Below are 19,940 nucleotides of genomic sequence, written 5' to 3' on the forward strand. Positions count from 1 at the left end.
AGATCAAAAGAATATTTACAACTGACACGTTTATTTACACAAACACAGCACAAAAGCATTTTATGTCAGAGCTAACCTAGAAATTTTCAGGCAAAAACTAATTTGCTAGACAAGCATAAAGGGAAATGAGACTAGTCTGTAACAGAAACTTGTTACCATATTAACTTTGAAAGCTCAGACTTTCCACCCAGCTATGGCAAAGCACAGAGCTACAACAAAAACGCACTTTGTGCTTAGACTAAGTTACCCAAAATCCGTGTTCATTAGGCCTTTTCTCTCCCACCATCTCCAGCAGCATTTACTCGCTTTCTCCTCTTCCCATTCCATTTATTTGATTTCCAGCTCACAAAGGTCTTCCAGTTCAGTTAGCCATTATTCACTTGAAATTCTCACTATAGTCCATCTCCTAATGATGGCCCTATACCTCGGGGTGTTACCCAGCCTACCTTATCTTCCACCCTCTGCTTTTTCCTTGCCTCTAGCTGCACTTGTCAAACTGTGACACTCTCCCTCGTACAGCAGCACCCTTCCCCACCTCATCTTACTGTGACATACAAAACAGTAACTTATCACTTAGAGATTTATAACGATTTGAATTTGTGGCCCTCATGGATTTCCTTAGATCTGTTCACACAGATGGTGCTGACAAGACAGCAAAGTATTTATGCTACTTACAGTGAGCAGCCATCTTATTCCTGCCTCTGCTCCAAGAGAGACAAAGCTGTATGATATACAGATGTACAACTAATCCTTACCAATAATGCTGGCTCTAGCTCTGCTGAGCAAAGCACAAGCTCTTGCAGCTTCCTTACTTACTGTAGGAACACCCCAGCTGGTACCTGTATATAAAACAGTACAAACTTTAATTCATATTATTCCCTAACAACACCCTTTCCCAGTTTGCCTCCAGGTCCCCGCGTCTCAGGCTTCACAAAGCTATACTTAAAATGGAATAGGGTCCTAAGACTTGCAAAAAGTGTGTCTAAGGACTGCTGAAAATTATGAAAACTCCTACATAGACAAATAAATAATGTCATTCAGCAACTCAAAAATTATCACCCAGATTTGAAAAACCTGTTGGGATCATCTGTGTATGCTGTAATAAAGCCACAGGTAGATGGACAAACCACAGCAAGAATACACATACACAACAGAACAGCATTCAGAATTTGGTGGATATTGAAATGTTTTATTGAAGCACTCCATACAACTGATGCCATTGCACATTTACAGACATTACCTCAAAATATTTCTTGAGGAACAAATGAAGAACAAATCTTTAATGGATTAGAGTGACTAAAAAAAAGACTCACACAAGACCAGGTAATCTTTTAGTTAAAATAGTTTTTACATTTTACAACAGAAGAGTTACTAAAAATCTCTCCCCACTACAGAAACATACATTCTCTCTGATTCTTCAGCTAACTCAGAATAGTAGTGTCAGTAGCACTATACCTGGCACAGACCGGAAAAGAGTGAAAAATCCACTGAAATCTCTTAAGAGTCAAAAGAAAAGAAACACTTGCAGAGTTCCAAGCCCGAGTCTTCAAGATACACACATGATAAATAAATAGAAATAAAAATTCACAGAAACAAAAATTCTGTATTTAACTTACTTGTTTAACGCCACCTGTTTACATTGTGCTGTACAACATTCTGTAGACTGTAGCTGCCAATGCATTCCCTGATACAACCCAGGGAGTCTCAAGATATTACAGATTACTTTGCAGACCACAAAGCCATGGCTAATGGAAATCAGCTTTGTTAAGTCTTTCAAAAAAGCATTATAAAGGCGTAATAGATAACTGAGGGTTACAACAGCCCTGACTCAGACTCAATTTATACTTACGAAGAACCACAACAGCAGAGTTTCCCTGGGATAATGGATATAACACTACCCGGTCTATACTTCTCTTAGTAAAAGCCTTTTCATTTTACATTCAGACTTAATAATACCCCTTAAGCCTTCACCTAGCACCCTCTACTTAGAAGCAAAAGACCTATGGTAGCCAAATGGAAATAAACTACACCTTCTGAAACAGAAAAGTCACTACAGCTACCCAAACCCCTGAATTCTTGCTCTCCGGAAATTCTGAGTTCTTAATTTACAAAAGACACAAACAAACACTTCAAAAATTGGTAAAGAATGCAATTTCTAAAACTTCATGTAGAGACAGCAGAGAGAAAATGTTGATTGGGTAGTCCCATCAGAAGGGGAGATGGCCAGCTTGGGAAGTAACAGGAAGCCAAGATAAACACCGATTACAGCCTCTTCAGGTTTTGAAAGTATTAGCTTTGACCTGACGGTCTATCAAGAAGACACAAAACCCCTAACTTCAGGGTTTCTCAGCCAGGAGGCACAATATAGGTTAAAGAAAGTGTTCACTTTAGCAAACAGTAAATTCTGAATTTACAGGTACCCTGTTTTCCCTTAGAAGAATATTTCAGAGGAAAAAAAAATCAACCAGATCTACTTGGATGGTGAAAAGTAGAAAAAGACTTCCTGAACTCTGCTGGAGTTTGCTATTACCTTTATTACTTCTACCTGGATGACATTCAAATACTGTGCTGGTAGTAGCAACAGGTATAAAAGTTCTGAGGCATAAAACTACTGTTTTGTTTATAAACAAACAAGTGTCTCGCTTTCCCAAACACAGGTTTCTTCCTTGCTATCTGGACTTTCCAATATGTGGCAGACTATTTCTATGTTACGTTCTCAGAAATCACAGATGACAAACATGCTGGAAATTCTGTGCTTGCTGGCATCACGGGAAGTTACTAAGGGCAATTATATCCAGGTCTATTTAGTCACCCTCACCAAATTCACATGCCAGCATAATAAAAATGTATTTTGGAGACATATGGAAAATACAAAGTTCAGTTCTACTAATAAGATGGGAATCAGAAGAAACACTTGTCAACAGATGTACAGCCTGAGATGGACTAACTAAAGCAAATGTAGAACTTGGGAGAAGAAAAGAGAACAAGCCAAACAAACAAAACCCACACAAACAATTTTGAAAGTCAGTTTAGGTCATTTGCAGGATTGGGCAAAATAAATTGAGTACTCTGCTGGTATAAATGTTATGTATGGGACTGATTTTCATGTTGCTTAACACAATTAGCAAGGATCCTATTTCTAATATTTACATAGCATGTGTCACAAAGCATACACCTGGGTGCTTACTTTGAGTAAGCACCTCAATACTGAGAAAGAGACCCATGTTTCATAAACATAAATTCAGTTATTTTTTCCTCCCAGTCATTTGCTAGCACCTATAAGAAATGCTCAGAGCAATGTAGAGATATTTCAGCCGCTCCAGCCAATGAGCCAGCTTCATTTGGAGCTCGGCTCAGATGCCTCTATACAAACGCCCATAGCATGGGGAACAAACAAGAGGAATTAGAGATGTGTGCACGTCTACGGGGGTATGATATAACAGGCATCACAGAAACATGGTGGGATGGCTCCTATGACTGGAGTGTTGGAATGGAAGGCTACAGGCTCTTTAGAAAAGACAGGCCCAGCAGGCAGGGAGGGGAAGTTGCTCTTTATGTTAGGGATAGGCTGGAGAGTATGGAACTTTGTCTGGGGAGAGGGAGCAGTTAACAGAGAGTCTGTGGGTCAGGGTTAAAGGGAGAACAGCTACAGGATACATTACTGTGGGGATCTATTACAGACCACCTGATCAAGAGGACTGTGTGGATGAAGCACTCTATAGACAGATAGGAAAAGCCTCACGCTCACAGGCCCTTGTTCTCATGGGGGGCTTCAACCACCAATATCTGTTGGAGGGACGGTACGGCCCGGCACAAGCAATCCAGAAGGTTCCTCGATTGTGTGATAAGACAACTTCCTTCTGCAAGTAACAGAGGAGCCAACAAGGAGAGGTGCCACGCTTGACCTCATGCTCACCAACAGGGAAGGGCTGGTTGGAAATGTGACGCTCCAAGGCAGCCTTGATGTAGCCATCGTGAGATGGCCGAGTTCAAGATCCTCAGGACAGCGAGAAGAAGCAGCAAGCTCACTGCCCTGGACTTCAAGGGGGCAGACTCTGGCCTCTTCAGGAACCTGCTCAGTAAGGTTCCGTGGGATATACCCTAGAGGGCAGGGGGGCCCAAGACTGTTGATTGATATTCAGGGATCACCTGCTACAAACCCAGGAATGCTGCATCCCGACTAGAAGGAAGTGCAGCAGGAGGGCCAGGAGACCTCCTTGGATGGATAAGGAGCTGCTGAGGAAACTTCGAGGGAAAAAAGAGGCTTATAAAAAGCAGAAACAAGGACAGGTGGCCTGGGAAGAACACAGGGATGTTGTCCTGGAAGCTAGGGACCAGGTTAGAAAAGCTAAGGCCCAGTTAGTATTAAATCTAGCAAGGGATGTGAAAGAAAACAGGAAGGGATTCTGTAGGTACGTAGAGAATAAAAGACAGACTACGGACAACGTGGGCCCTCTCCAGAAGCTATCAGGAGAACTGGTGACCCTGGATTTGGAGAAGGCCGAGGTTCTTAATGACTTCTTTACCTCAGTCTTCACTGGCAAAGGCTCTGACCACACCACCCAAGTCTTGGAAGGCAGACGCAGGGACTGTGAGAATGAAGACCTTGGGCCCACTGTAGGAGAGGATCTGGTTCAAGATCATCTTAAGAACACAAACATGCAGAAGTCCATGGGACGTGATAAAATCCATCCACAGGTCCTGAAGGAGCTGGCAAATGTACTTGCTAAGCCACTGTCCATCATATTTGAATAATCATGGCAGTCAGGTCAAGCTCCTGACAACTGGAAAAATGGAAATAAAACCCCATTTTCAAGAAGGGAAAATGGATGACCCAGGAAACTACAGACCAGTCAGTCTCACCTCTGTGCCTGGCAAAATCTTGGAGCAGATTCTCCTAGAAGGCATGCTAAGACACATGAAAATCAGCAAGGTGCTTGGTGACAGCCAGCATGGCTTCACTAAGGGGAAATCCTGCCTGACCAATTTGGTGGCCTTCTATGAATGGGCTACAGAACTGATGGACAGGGGTAGAGCAGTTGGCGTCATCTACCTGGACTTGTGTAAAGCGTTCCACACTGTCCCACACAACATCCTTGTCTCTAAATCGGAGAGACATCAATTTGATGGATGGATCACTCGGTGGATAAAGAACTGGCTGGATGGCCGCACACAAAGAGTTGTGGTCAATGGCTCAATGTCCGGCTGGAGACCAGTAACGAGTGGTGTCCCTCAGGGATCGGTGTTGGGACCGGTCTTGTTCAACATCTTTGTCGCTGACATGGACAGTGGGATTGAGTGCGCCCTCAGCAAGTTTGCCGATGACACCAAGCTGTGTGGTTCAGTTGATACGCTGGAGGGAAGGAATGCCATCCAGAGGGACCTTGACACGCTTGTGAGATGGGCTGATGACCTTATGAAGTTTAACCATGCCAAGTGCATGCATTATTGGACTACCTGTACTGAAACCACTCATGAGGACAGTCTGCTCAGAAAATATAAAATGCCTACAGCTTACGGTATCATGTATTATATTCATCCCTATCTTTAGGTCCCCATTTTGGACCTCAGCAATGATTACGCTGATTATCATGAATGTGAAGTATACTTTTCAAATCTGACACAACATCAGTAGCATCCCTTTCAAAATCTCTGAAGCAACAGCAAGTTTTTTCAGAGATGCCTACTAGCCTATTATTAGCCAACACAAAGCACACAGAACATAATCCAAAATCACCATCTGTCACCCATTTGACACAGCAAAAGGCAGGCAGAGACTATCTTAAAATGCGAGCGGTGTCAAGTTGTATTTCATAATGGACTTAATGACAATTGCAACAAAACTCTCACTTTTTCAGTCAAGGTGTTCCTCTCCGAAGCAGTCATTTTATGATCTTTAGAAAGACAGCTGGAGAGGGCAGAGGGGAAAGGAATAACAGCATACAGTGTCCAGGTGCACTGCAGCAGGTTTAAAGTTAATAGCAATTCTGATCTGCCAGTTTCCATGTCAAAGATGGCTGCTTCTTTCTTGCATCCTATTTCCAACATAAGAATCTGTTGCAAGCACCTTCACAACTTTAATCTGTTTCATAGCTATGACTGTTGATGACAAACACTGTTTTAAAGTATTTTGATTTTAATGATGAGTAGTAGCAGACTGAGAAGTGTAAGACTATCATATTAAAAAAAAAAAAAAAAAGAAGAGAACCATCTTAATAGACTGTTTCCTTTATGTGGTCTCTCTACAAATTGACTTTTTGAAAGCAATTGGAATCACCTGAAGAACTTCTACAACACATCCTTAAAACTGATCCCAAAAGCAAAGAGGGAAAACACAAAATAAAAGCAGCATGTATACAGAAAGGATAATGAAAGTTTATTATTAATTATGTTTTAGCATAGAATTTCAATCTTTCTTGTTGACCCAAAAGCTTTATTTTATGAATTCCAAATGTATCTATTATCAGTATTCTTCTGCAACAGACATACTATGTTCTCTTGGATAGTCATGTAAAGTCATACAATTAAATGGAGATACCAGCAGACATGACAGGAGAAGATGAAGAAGTGTAAGTGAACATCACCTTCTGACGTCTGTACGTGGTTCCTGTCCCTTTAGCTGAAAGTAAAATTGCTGATTAGAAAGAAAGAAAAAATACCTGCTATTGTTAAGGGTAAGTAAATATCTTCTTTGTGATAAATAATTTGCAGAAATCTCAGGCATATCAAAGTCAGTAACTGAGTTACTATAACAAGTTTGTGGATTCTTTAGATTTGAAAACCTTTAAAAATCAGTATTTAGGAACATCACTCTATAAGGAACAACTAATACACTTTCTGAATGTCCTGAAAGGTGTGGAAGTGAGCAAGGTTGATGCAACGTATGTCTAATTCAATATTGAGCATATTTTATAAAGGGTTTTTCCAACAAATCTGATACCTGACTTTTTCAATCAAACCTAAAAATTTCAACTACATCCTTTTTCAGAACAGGAAATTCTTATATGAGAAATAAAGTACACTTTAGAAAAAGTTTATCTCAGTTTTATTTCCAGCATACTGTTGCAAGAAGCTTTTCAAAACCAAGAAAACAGGTCTTGTAAAAATGAACACAAAATTAAAAATAAAAAAATTCACAAATGTTTCCAAGTTTTCAAAGACAAATAGAAGAGCTGGTTAATACAAGGGGAACTGTCTATTTATTTTGATAATTTGAAGCCCTTAGATCCTCTTGTGCAGCCAGCCAGCATTTGTTCCTCTTCAACTAGGTCCTTGCACAGATTACCATAAAACACTAATTCAACTTCAGTAACTTTAGACGGATTATAAACATATAAAGCATCCTAAACTCCAGTGAGAACCAATTAAAAGCCTTCTTTTAACTAAACATACTTATAAGAAGGTGGGGGGAAATACAAACACTAGAGATCAATGACCAAAGGAAAAGCTTCATTGCAACATTCATCAAAGACAAGCTAGAATGTCCAAAATTACATGAATCCTCATGGTAAAATCAGGCTACTCTCACAAGAGGTATCATATATGAACTGATCCATTTTCACTTTCACAAGATCAAAAAGACCTGTTCTTTTCTTTCTAATGCAGGTTAGGGTTAGACTGCAATTTAATCTACCTAGAGGTAAGTGTAACCACAACACAGAAGCTGCAGCTGTGAGTAAATCTTCAACAAGGAAAGCTGACATGGTCAAATGTGAATGTGTTTTAATGACCTCTGTTACTTTATAAAATACATTCAATATATACGTATCAACTTACTAAGCCTAACAGCTACTGATTTTTTACCTCTAAGAAAATCTTATACTTCATAACACCACAGTACCACAAAATGCCAAATAGATTAAAATATCAAACTACATTTGGCTTCTCTGACAGCATGCTCTGTCAAGACCCAAATCAATCTCCTTCCGCAAGGAACCGCCAAATCTATGGTCCTACCCCAACCTATTCATACTCAGCCGAAAATATAATGTTCAAGGTTAGGGTCTTGCTTAGGTATGTCTTCAGTAATTGTTTCAATATCTTCCCTCCTCTACGGAACTGTAAGACAAGAAAAAAGAAAAGCCTCCACAATTCTGGGATACAAAAATGATGCTGAGAACACACTCAAAAAGTTTTTTCTCATGTTTAGGTTCTAAGACAACAAGGAACTCCAAAATGCAAAACTGATTTTTGGTTTTGGCAGCAATAAAAGTCAGTAAAATCTATTATTATCTAGAGAATTATAAAAAGACAAACCTTCCATCTTCCTTGTAGCATGGTTTTCACATCTACTATCTGCCAGATTACAGAAGATTTTCAATGCTACTGCAGACCACTCTGTTTCAAGACATATCTGCTTAGAGACATGATCCAGCTTCACCTGACAGGAATGCATTCAGAGAATGTATATATTGTATATACTATATAGACATATTTGTAATAACCAAAACTAAGAGATTTGTTTTTTGAGGTACCCCCCTTAAATGGCTACAAAGGAATTTGAGATCCAGTCAAGAAATAACAGATCTATCTACATAATTGGAAAAAAAAAAAGGAATTTCTGAAGACAAAATTTTAGAAGCCATTCATCTCTTTTACCAGTTAGCCCCTCAGAAATAGTAATAAAAAGATTAAAACAACATGCCCAGAAATTGTCAACATCCAAGACAGTCAAGTAAAACACCTGCTAGAGGAATACGCTGGATTGTCTCACATGTCAAAGGTTTCCCTTTCTTCAAGTCATCTGCAATGAAAATAAACTGGATTCCTCTTCCTTCTCTTCACACTAGATTAAGGGTTCATGCCAACCTATACCTAGGTAGCTCTTCGGTGCAAACCTCACCTTTCAAGTAAGCCATCACCTTCTCAACACAGAAGGTTGTTAACATCTAATTGTAATGACTGTAACATCTAATGACACATATGGGAATTAGTATCTATTTAAGAAAGAAAAGAAAAGCAGAGTGCAGTAGTGTTTATTATTGGAATACTGTGAAGTGAGAACTTTGATGTCTGACTGCAGTCCCTCTTGATTTCCTCTTTTGATGCAACTGAAATCATTAACCGTTTTGCTGGAACATAAGTTGCAGTCTAATTTTAAACAGAAGTTAGTGAGGAAAATCTCTGAACTGTCTGACCACAAAACACTAGAAATACTTTAGGAACGCAAGCATACATATTCTACAAAGTACAGTACTGTTGATAAGAAACTTGTCAGGTATTTGATTAACCTGCCACTGCAATTAATAGCAATTGTTGTTGACTACTGAAAACACTCAAGCCAAATGCTATTACCCAGCTTTTTAAGCACGTGTACAGGCATGTATTACATAGACACATCTCTTCACAAAAATGGAGATAATTATAAAACCTAACTTTGCTGAAGAGGAGGAATTAACACATGCATGCTGCTGAACCCTTGTAAGACCCCTGAACAAATCAACACTCGAGAGTCTGACTGTTCATTCAGGAATGAAAAGACAAACTTCAGAGCCTAACTTTCAGCATGATTAAGTGTATACACATGCAGATAATGACTTCAAATATTTGCATGGCTCTTGCAAAGCCAGCTTCCACCAGGGCCCATTCTCTGTTCTCCATACTTGGTGCAAAATAAAGATATAATTTATTTATTCCATAAACTGCAAACTGATTTACACAGCTACTGTCCCCAAGTATAAAATCTGACATGTATTTGAAAGCGTTTAATTAGAACCAGTGCTTGAATCCTCCACACCAGATATTTCAGTTTAAAAACCCCCAAGTCTTCCCCCAGCAGTAAGCAAATATAGCTTGCATCCTGCCTAGATCTAACAACCAGAAGCTTACAACACAAACCATGCACACATTTAGCATCTCCTAACTGTGGGTTGACCCTGGCTGGCAGCTGAGTCCCACATAACCGCTCCTCCAACCTCCTCCTGGAAAAGTGAAATAGCCAAAACAAAACTAAGTGATGCAAAATACTGACTCACTACGTTCCACAAGCAGACTGGTGCCCAGCCACTCCCCAGGCAATGACCAGCTACCTACCCCGGCCTTTCCCTCCCTTCTTACTGCTGACCATGATACTATACAGCATGGGATATCCCTCTGACCTGCTGGGGTCAGCTGTCCTGGCTGTCCCCCTCCCATCCTCTTGCACACCTCAACCCACTCACAGGGTGAGAAACAGACATGGTCTGAACACTGCACAAACACTGTTCAGCAAGAGAGAAAACAAGGGTGTGTTATCAACACTGCTCTGGTCAACAACTGAAGACACAGTACCATACTAGCTGCTATGAAGAAAATTAATTCTATTCCAGCCAGGTTCAGTACACTTCTCTTAAAAACAGTGAGAAAAACCTAAATCTGGTATGCCCTTCTAATACAGGCAAAGCAGGTGCAATATCAGCTGACTAAATAACAGGCAGAAGTTTAACTAGGCAACACTAAGACTACAATTCCCTCCTCTAGGCTTATAAAAATACTGTATATGCCCCCAAACACAACAGCTATCCTTCTTCTTCTAGAACAGTCACAATTTAAAACACTATGTAAAAGCACTGTGCCACTTCAAATTAGGGAGCTGCACACTTTGAGGGATCTTCATCTGATCATTAATGTGGATGGATTTCCAGAGTCATGTTTTGGGTGTTTAAACTTACCCTAGCTTTCTTTCAGATTGTTCTTTTCAGAACAGGCCTCTCACTTGTTTCACCAATCCAGGTACAAACAATTTTCAAGTAACAGACTCTGTTGCAATAATGCCATGTCAACATTTTCAGTGAGATAAACATTCACTCATTGCACTGTTCTCACATTAAATGGTAAAAGTTCCTTCATTTAGTCCTTAACATATAAACTGATAACGTCAGTCACAGATTGCAGATGCTGCTAAAGCATAAGTCCCAGTCAAATACCCAGCACTGGCAAAGTAGTTTAAGGCTTTCTAAGTCATAGAATCACAGAACAGTTAGGGTTGGAAAGGACCTTAAGATCATCTAGGTCCAACACCCCTACCATGGGCAGGGACACCTCACACTAAACCATGTCACCCAAGGCTCTGTCCAACTCAGCCTTGAACACTGCTAGGGATGGAGCATTCACAACTTCCATGGGAAACCCATTCCAGTGCCTCACCACCCTCACAGTAAAGAACTTCCTCCTTATATCCAATCTAAACTTCCCCTGTTTAAGTTTTAACCCATTAACCCTTGTCCTATCACTACAGGCCCTAATGAAGAGTCCTTCTCCAGCATCCCTATAGGCCCCCTTCAGATACTGGAAGGCTGCTGTGAGGTCTCCACACAGCCTTCTCTTCTCCAGGCTGAACAGCCCCAACAGCCCATCTTCATACGGGAGGTGCTCCAGTCCCCTGATCATCCTTGTGGCCTCCTCTGGACTTGTTCCAACAGTTCTATGTGCTTTTTATGTTGAGGACACCAGAACTGTACACAATACTCTAGGTGAGGTCTCACGAGAGCAGAGTAGAGGGAGAGAAATCACCTCTTTCGGCCTGCTGGTCACGCTAATTTTGATGCAGCCCATTATACGGTTGGATTTCTGGGCTGTGAGTGGACACTCAAGCTGGCCTGTGGTAAGTTTCTCATTGATCAACACCCTCAAGTCCTTCTCTGCGGGGCTGCTCTGAATCTCTTCTCTGCCCAACCTGTAGCTGTCTCTGGGATTGCTCCAACCCAGGTGTAGGACCTTGCACTTGGCATGGTTAAACTTCATAAGGTTGGCATCGGCCCACCTCACAAGCGTGTTAAGGTCCCTCTGGACGGCATTCCTTCCCTCCAGCGTGTCAACCGAACCACACAACTTGGTGTCATTGGCAAACTTGCTGAGGGCGCACTCAATCCCACTGTCCATGTCAGTGATGAAGATGTTGAACAAGACCGGTCCCAACACCGATTCCTGAGGGACACCACCCGTTACTGGTCTCCAGCCGGATATTGAGTCATTGACCACAACTCTTTGCGTGCGGCCATCCAGCCAGTTCTTTATCCACCAAGTGAAAGTGGTAAGTGATTGATACTGATCAGGACTGAGTAGCTACCTGGCATTTACCTCAACCCAGACTTCTCTACTGTTCAGCGCATCAGACATATTGAAATGCCAACGCGATACGTATGGAACGCTCCTCTTGCAGTAGAGACTCATTGCGGCTGAATGTGGAAGCACTCACGTGAAATCAAGCATCTACTGAAGTAAAAAACGGAAATGTGATGTGCTGTGGTGTACAAGAATGACTGGTTAAACAGAAACCTCATGGTACAGCCCATGTACAAAAGGCACCCAGCCTGGCCGTTATGTACTTTGTAAATAATACAACAACATGATGCTACCTAGTAAGACCATAAGGGCAGATGACTAGGAAAAATATAGCAGTAAGCAGCTTACATGTGGTTAGAAGAATATCAGCAACAGACTAATTTCCCAGTGTGATGAGCAAATCCTGTAACACCCACAAATAAGAAAACAGCTATGAGTGTAACACCTCTCCAATTACAGAGATCTTGCTTATAGGGCATACAATGTTATCTTAACAGTCCATCACAAATAAGGGGGGTAGGAGGGTAAGAGAGAAGAGAAGAAAAAAAAAAAGGGTTGAAATTCAGTAGCTTAGTATAGTATATAGTGGGGAGGTAAGAAAGACTTGACATGCATAATACTGGTTTGCACACCAACTTAACAGCTCAGCCACAGTACCACACACCTGTGTGTTCCCAGCCTTATATAGAGTGTATACAGCGGAAGAGAATAGTAGTACACTATTTTATGTGTAACCTTCAATTTTTATATCTGAAAAGCATATAGGAAATCATTCTGCGATAATGTGTTATGAATATTTCTGGAATATAGATTACTGAAATTAATCTAAAACCTGTTTGCAAGCCAATAAAAACCCAGTTAAAAGTGACACATAAGTTGACCATTATTTTTTTATTTCTTTACTCAAAGTTATGAGACGACAAATTGAGAATGTTACCTATGCAGAAGAAACAAAGCCACACATTCACCCCAGACTACTTTCCTTTTCCCCCAGTAACGCAACACAGGAGTGACTACGTGTTGTAGTTATTATTTACTCTGTGAGTAACAGTCATTCTTGAATACTGGCTGCAACACTCAGCCCGTTCAATTCAGCCTTGCAAAGAAGATCTGTTACATGCAGCTTAACTAACTGAGGTAAATGATGCAGTACCTGCACTACTTGGGAATCAAAGAACACCTGAAATAATACCAATTAGTCTTCAGTTCCATGATTATTCCCATTGCGGCAAGTAGCAGCAATACCTTCTTATATACATTTTTAATTTTTTTTTTTAATAAAAGCAGCTTGCTATAGGGAGACAAAGGTCAGTTACAGCTTTGTTTAAGAGAACTTTGAAAAAAATGAGATGCATCACTAGAAAGACTCTGACAATGTTTGTCTTCGCCTTACACGAGACAGCTTGACATGAAAGAAGGGACTACACCACTCTGGAAGTTATCCATGAATAAATAATTTAAAATACAGATTAGCCATGCTACAAGAGTGGGGATAGCCACACTAGCTGCATGCAAAACTAGGAAAGACAAACAACATTTATACACAAAGTCAACTTTATCCAAAACACTGCTTTCAAATCAGCATGTCCTCCAAAGAACACAAAAGCAGGATTTACTCCGCAGCAAAGAGGCATTTCACTGCATGGTGTGGCACACAGAACTGGGTTACTCCTTCTTCCACATCTCCTATATTCTCTTACCCTGTAGTTTATTCATGGACATGAAATTAAAAAAAGGACCGAGAAGGTAGAAAGCTATGAAAGAAACAATTTTTCACCACAGACATTACACACTTTGTTGTTATTAGCCCCTGAACATTTGAGAAAAAGCATGTCTTTGTCAAGGTTTCAAAACATTCATACATCATTCTTCCGACCAAAATGCAAATTCCCAGCAGACGCCTCTTCATGTTTCACTCATTTGTCTCATTTTCAAGCAAAACTTGAGAGCTTTTGAGTTGACATTAAGGCTGTTGCCAAAGCTTTTTTATTTAAAAAAAAAGGGAAAAAAACCTAAAACAAAATAATAATAATAATAAAAAAATACTAATAAAAAAACATAAAAATATATTTTGAAGACTTTTCAAAACCTGTTTCTTACACAGGCAAAAAAGCCTTGACTACTTCATCATAATATCAATTTCCCTGATCTTCGTCGCAGTGAAAATCCAACCCACACCCTGAATGTTTTCAAAATTCTTATTTCACCTTTCAGAAAAATCTCTTCAGGATTAAAGTACGGGGTTCAGTAACAAATCCAGGCACTCATATTTCTAATAAGAATAAAGAAACTACATTTTAGGACTAATCTGATCCACACAGAACAGCATATCTGAAGCAGGCAAACTAGCTCCCTAATAACTTATTTCAATATGACAAAAAATTTAAACTGCACACCTTCACAATACCTATTCAGACAAAAAGCTACACTGTAACATTACATCTTCAGCAATAAATGAAAGTTTCTGAAGACCAAAGATAAGCAGCAAAGATACAACATAATTCGTGTACCCTAAAAGGTGATTTAACATCACTTCACTCTCACAAATGAGATTTTAGTCTTCACCAAAGAAAGGGTAAGTAAGCCCAGAAATATTTACTGCTGCAGTAGACCACAGTGCATGATGATTATTTCAGCACACCATAAGTAAGTTTTCTTTTAGCAAGTAAGGAATTAGTTACAGACCAAATAAATATTTTATCTTATTAGGTACCAGGTCTCAATAGCTGCTTCAATTTGTTTTGTTGCGGCACATTGTATAGGCTGTAGAAGCAGATGTGTGCATTGCTGTATTTGAACAGATTCCTAACATGTATCAAGACAGAACTCCAAAAAGGAGTGGAAAAAAACCCAAACCACAAAGCAAAAAAAAACCCCACAAAACAGTTAAGAGAGCACAGCCACTTAGAAACCTCTCAGTGTACTACGGGACTGACTTACGAGATGTCTGGAAGAGCTGCAATGAACAAACTGGCCCGTACTCATATCTCATTTGTCATTTTTAAATAAGTTAACTTTTAACATTTACTAATCCCTTCTTTTGGGAATGATGACCTCAGATGCTTCAGTATTTCTACAAAATAACCTCCTTTTTATTGTGGCTTTGACCTATCCTACCACAATACTATTTTTAACCTTATACAGCAAAGTATTTTATTTCAGTGAGTATTTTTTATTCCTATAGCAACAGGGTATTGCTCTACTCTAAATGGACGAACACGACTCTCCTTCCCAAGCATGTTTCTGAAGGGTTTCCAAATAAGTGTAGGTGTTCTTGTGATGCTCTCTGAAGAATTCTAGTAACATATTTTGTTCCAGTATATTACCTGCTCCCCCAAGGACACTGCATCTGTCATGTTACGCAAGCATGCGCATATTTCAGCACATATCCCTTATAACCTATCTTGACCTTGGAATACAGATGTAGTTACATTTACACAGAATACATTTATACAGAATACATTTACACAGAATAGAAGAAAAACGATTGGTAGAAAAGAGAAGCCAGTACACATACATCAAGTACAATTTAATTAGGTCAAAGAGGGAAAACAAAAGAGGAAAAAAAAAAAAAGGAAAGAAAACAACTACAAAAAAAGGCCATGTTCAGAACCATGTGCAAATACAGTTAATTGTGTTCAAGCACTGAACGGAACGAAATTCAGGTGTGCCGTGTTCTAGGACAGACATTCTCACCACCAACCCCATACTGCAGCGACAAGCAGGCAACAACACTCAAGTTTTGCTGTGGTTGTCTACAAACCTGAAAGCAGGTTTCAGATACATACCTGACAATCTCCTAGAAACACTGAACTCATCAATCCATCACTGCCTGAAACACTCTCTCCTAAGAGTAAAGACTGCCACCTACACTAACAAATTGTAAGTGGTCACTCCATACACGAGGCATTTTGTGTATATTTACATGATGTTATGCCATATTCACCAGTGTTTCACTTTAGAAAAAAAATACACCAAACCCTGAAAGCTAAGTTCAATGCCTATATCAGTGACTTCTGAGAGAGAAGCTATTTTTAGGGAAATACGTTCTTTGGCCAACTCTGACTTTTTTTTTTTAATTATTATTTTGTGTTTATTTAAAACTCAACATTAAATTATTGTATCCTGGTGGAATGAACAGGAAAGATGTTAATCAGCTTTAAATTTACTGGCCTTCAGTTGAGCTTATAGCTCACACACTTGCCTTCTCCTTTCCCTTAGACTTTGTGTAGTTTTACAGTTCTACTTTACAGACCCTATAGGCTTTGCTCTGCTTGCTGTCATGAGAAAGTCTCACATAGATGTCACAGAAAATCAGTTCTACTGGAAGTAAAAATCTTGTAAAAAGCACTTCCAATGTGTAAAGTAAGTAAATTTTGCTTACTTATCATTAAAACAATAAAGAGCAATACCAAAAAAAAAAAAAATCACCTTTGCAAACGAGTCTATCATTTTATTTCCAATTTCGAAAGGAAAAACCAGGAACAGTGTTTTACACAGTGCAGCTTGTTCACAGTGGTACAAGCAGACCCAAAACCAAAAATACAAACCCTAATGATTCATTCATGATGCATTCAAAAACAGTGCATGCTACAGTTTCTGCACATAAGCCCCCTAACTTAGATGATATTATCATTCTTTTTGTCTGATGTCTCAATGCAAAATCCCAAGGGATTTATAGGTGTCTGTGCCACTGTAACCTTTCAGTTCCTTTTGCCACACAAAGAAGTACTTGGTCATCTGCAGTGTGCACCACTGTTGCACTTAGCAAAGTTAGATTATTTGAAATTTTAAGGCATAACAGTGCAAATCTGCATTTTTAGGCCAAATATTAACTATTAACTTTTGACTATATGATGAAGATTTGCATCATATATTCTTTCTAGGGAGAAAGAATCTTTAGAGCCTAAAGCCCACAGATTCAGCAGATTTAGCACACAATCCACAGAAAAAAAAAGCAGAAAGATCACCCAGCTTATCTCACCTTCCTCGAGGCAAGATCACCTAGGCAATCTGCGAGGTATCTGTCTTGTCATATCCATCTTACTTTCCTGCAAATATTCAGGTGTGTAGAAAGAAAAGCATGCATATACACAAGTCCTCAATACAACTACTGAAAGTACACATCACTGAACATCTACAAAGTTTACCAGGATGCCATGACAAGGTCCATGTGAAAAAATGGGAAAGAATATGGCCTAAAATACACAGTCAGTGAGAGAAATAATATATGCTACTGCAGCAAGTATGTATACAGATATAACCACATACATTAAAAAAACCCAAATGTTAACCAGGACTACTCTTTAATCTATTCACTACCAAACCAGAAAACCCATTTTAGATGCAACACACTTTCAAAAAACATATAACCTACCAGCTTCCCTCCTCCAGTATTCTGTCCTAATGAACATGAACAGTTTTAACAAGACTTCCACCCAAATCAATGAACTGGCTTCATTAATGAACTTACCAAACGCACATCCACACACACACAACAAAAAAAAGTCAGGCAAATAGGTTGCTTATAAAATTCATTGTACCTTGTAACTAAGACATACTATGCTTCACAATACACCAATTCAGATTAAACTGTTTCCCCAACAGGTCAGTGTGCACGCTTTTAATATTGATTACCTCTTTCAAATGAAACAAAAATCCAACACGCTGGCAGCAGTAAGCCTTCCTCAATTACTGTCATTCACAGTATCATAACAACTAACTTGCAAATTCGGTAAAACGACAGAATTATATAATAATGCCATTTCCCCATTTTGACACACTTCTCATTACTCTAGACCCATTTCTGTCATATATCCCTCCCTCAATTTTAAGGCACTGTTCACATGCATTAGCCTGGAAAGTCTTAGTAGAATGTAAGATTAGAGCCCTTAGCCTGGAACGTCTTAGCAGAATGTAAGATTAGAGCCTCAGAAAGTAACATTAGATCCTAAAGCATCTGAGAACCCCATAACTACCAGAAAGTTGTGTCTGACAGAATAGGTAAGAGTTGACAAGACATTAGAGCCATGGGTAAATTGTAGGTGTATAATTACTACAGATCTAGACAGACCTCCCACCAACGCTGACAAGAGGCCCTGGTCCTCACCTCCAGTCTCCTATATTGCCCCAACCTCTATTCTGCGTTCCTTGAGAAGCTACAATATAAGAACTCTTCTGCAAACCCTATATCCAAAGGGCAATCCAAACTCTTGGCCAGGGCCCTTCTCCCCAAAATCCAAGCACCTTCCCCATCTCCCCCAGAGCACTGAGCCTGTTCCAGCATCCACCCCTACCCACAGCAACATCACGCCTCTGCCCCAAACCCGCAGCAGCATCCACCTAGCAGCGCCCTTGCTGCCATCCAACCCATACCCCGGCACCACTTGGGCTCCCCTTTCCTATAAAAGCTCTTCATAAGCCCCCGAATAACCGGCGTCCCCTCATCCGTCCCGTTCCCGTCCTCCTTCGCCACAGCACCACCGGGCCTCCTCAGCCAGCGCCTGCCCACCGTCCCTCACCTCGTCCCGCCCCGGCCCCGCCGCCACGGCCCCAGCCGCACCTCACGGTCCTTGAGGCCCAGAAGCAGCACCTCCTCCATGAGGGTTAGCCGCGTTTCCTTGGAGTCGCCCTTCTCGTCGTCGCCAGACTCGTCCCGGCGGCCTTCATCCTCCGAACCGCCCCCAGCTCCCCGCTCCTTATCGGCGGCGGCACTGCGGGAGGCCTCGGTCCGGCGCTGCACCAGGCCGGAACTGCGCTGGGTCAGGGAAGTCATGCCTGGAGGCTGCGGGAGGGCAGAGGCCCGCCAAGGGGAAAGGCGACAGCTCGGGGAGAGCTGAGGAGAAGAGACCGGATCCGCAGCCGCCTCCGCCCTACCCGCACCGGGACAGCGGCCGGCCGCGGGGAGTCATGGGGAGCGGCGCAGGGGGGAGGCGGAGGCTGCGGGGGCCGACGTCCCCCCCTGCGGCGGCCGAGCTGGCGGAGGCGGCTTCTCCTCCAATATGGCGCCGCGGGCTGATGTCAGCGGAGGATGTGGCAGCGCCGGGGAGACGGAGGGAGGAGGCACCGGAAAGGGCAGCGGGCGGGAGGAGCTCCGCGGGGCGGGGCGCCAGCGGCCTGGGCCCGGTTTTGACCGTTTGTGGCCGTTACCTGGGGCTGTGGAGAGTGGGTGTTCCAACGCTCCGGGAGACGGGCAGGCCGGTGCCATGGCCCGGGGGAGCGGGTGCTCCGCTCTCTTAAATTAGCGGGGGGGGTGTCCTTTAAAAAGTGCCTTATTTACAACCTTAAGCCAGCTTGATTTAGTTCTTAGCCGCAAGGCCGTGTCTGACGGCTAGTACAGTTCCCCCCAGGAATCTCCATTTATATATATATATATATGTATCATGTAATCATAACTCATAGAATAGTTAGGGTTGGAAAGGACCTTAAGATCATCTAGTTCCAACGCCCCTGCCATGGTCAGGGACACCTCACACTAAACCATCTCACCCAAGGCCTCGTCCAACCTGGTCTTGAACACTGCCAGGGATGGAGCATTCACAACCTCCCTGGGCAACCTATTCCTGTGCCTCACCACCCTCACAGTAAAGAACTTCCTCCTTATATCCAATCTAAACTTCCCCTGTTTAAGTTTTAACCCGTTACCCCTTGTCCTGTCACTACAGTCACTAATGAAGAGTCCCTCTCCAGCATCCCTGTAGGCCCCCTTCAGATACTGAAATGCTGCTATGAGGTCTCCAGGCAGCTTCTCTTCTCCAGGCTGAACAGCCCCAACTTTCTCAGCCTATCTTCATACGGGAGTTGCTCCAGTCCCCTGATCATCCTCGTGGCCTCCTCTGGACTTGTTCCAACAGTTCCATGTCCTTTTTATGCTGAGGGCACCAGAACTGCACACAATA

At 41.5% G+C, this 19,940-nt stretch overlaps 2 protein-coding genes across 2 annotated transcripts in view; one reads left to right on the forward strand and one right to left on the reverse strand.

Moving 5' to 3' along the window:
• Window positions 1-19,092, reverse strand: part of GOLPH3 (golgi phosphoprotein 3) — a 35,159-nt gene extending 16,067 nt beyond the window's left edge. The window contains exon 1 of the mRNA XM_062612874.1: window positions 18,605-19,092. Coding sequence (XP_062468858.1) covers window positions 18,605-18,817 — 213 coding nt within the window. The 5' untranslated portion in view covers window positions 18,818-19,092. The remainder of the gene's footprint in view (window positions 1-18,604) is intronic.
• PMAIP1 (phorbol-12-myristate-13-acetate-induced protein 1) overlaps window positions 1-19,940 on the forward strand; it is a 442,512-nt gene that overhangs the window by 249,351 nt on the left and 173,221 nt on the right. The gene's annotated exons all lie outside the window — the stretch shown is intronic.

The sequence above is a fragment of the Pezoporus occidentalis genome, unplaced genomic scaffold (genome assembly GCF_034315485.1).
Source record: "Pezoporus occidentalis ecotype Australia unplaced genomic scaffold, CSIRO_AGI_Poc_V1 ctg162, whole genome shotgun sequence".
Taxonomy (NCBI): domain Eukaryota; kingdom Metazoa; phylum Chordata; class Aves; order Psittaciformes; family Psittacidae; genus Pezoporus; species Pezoporus occidentalis.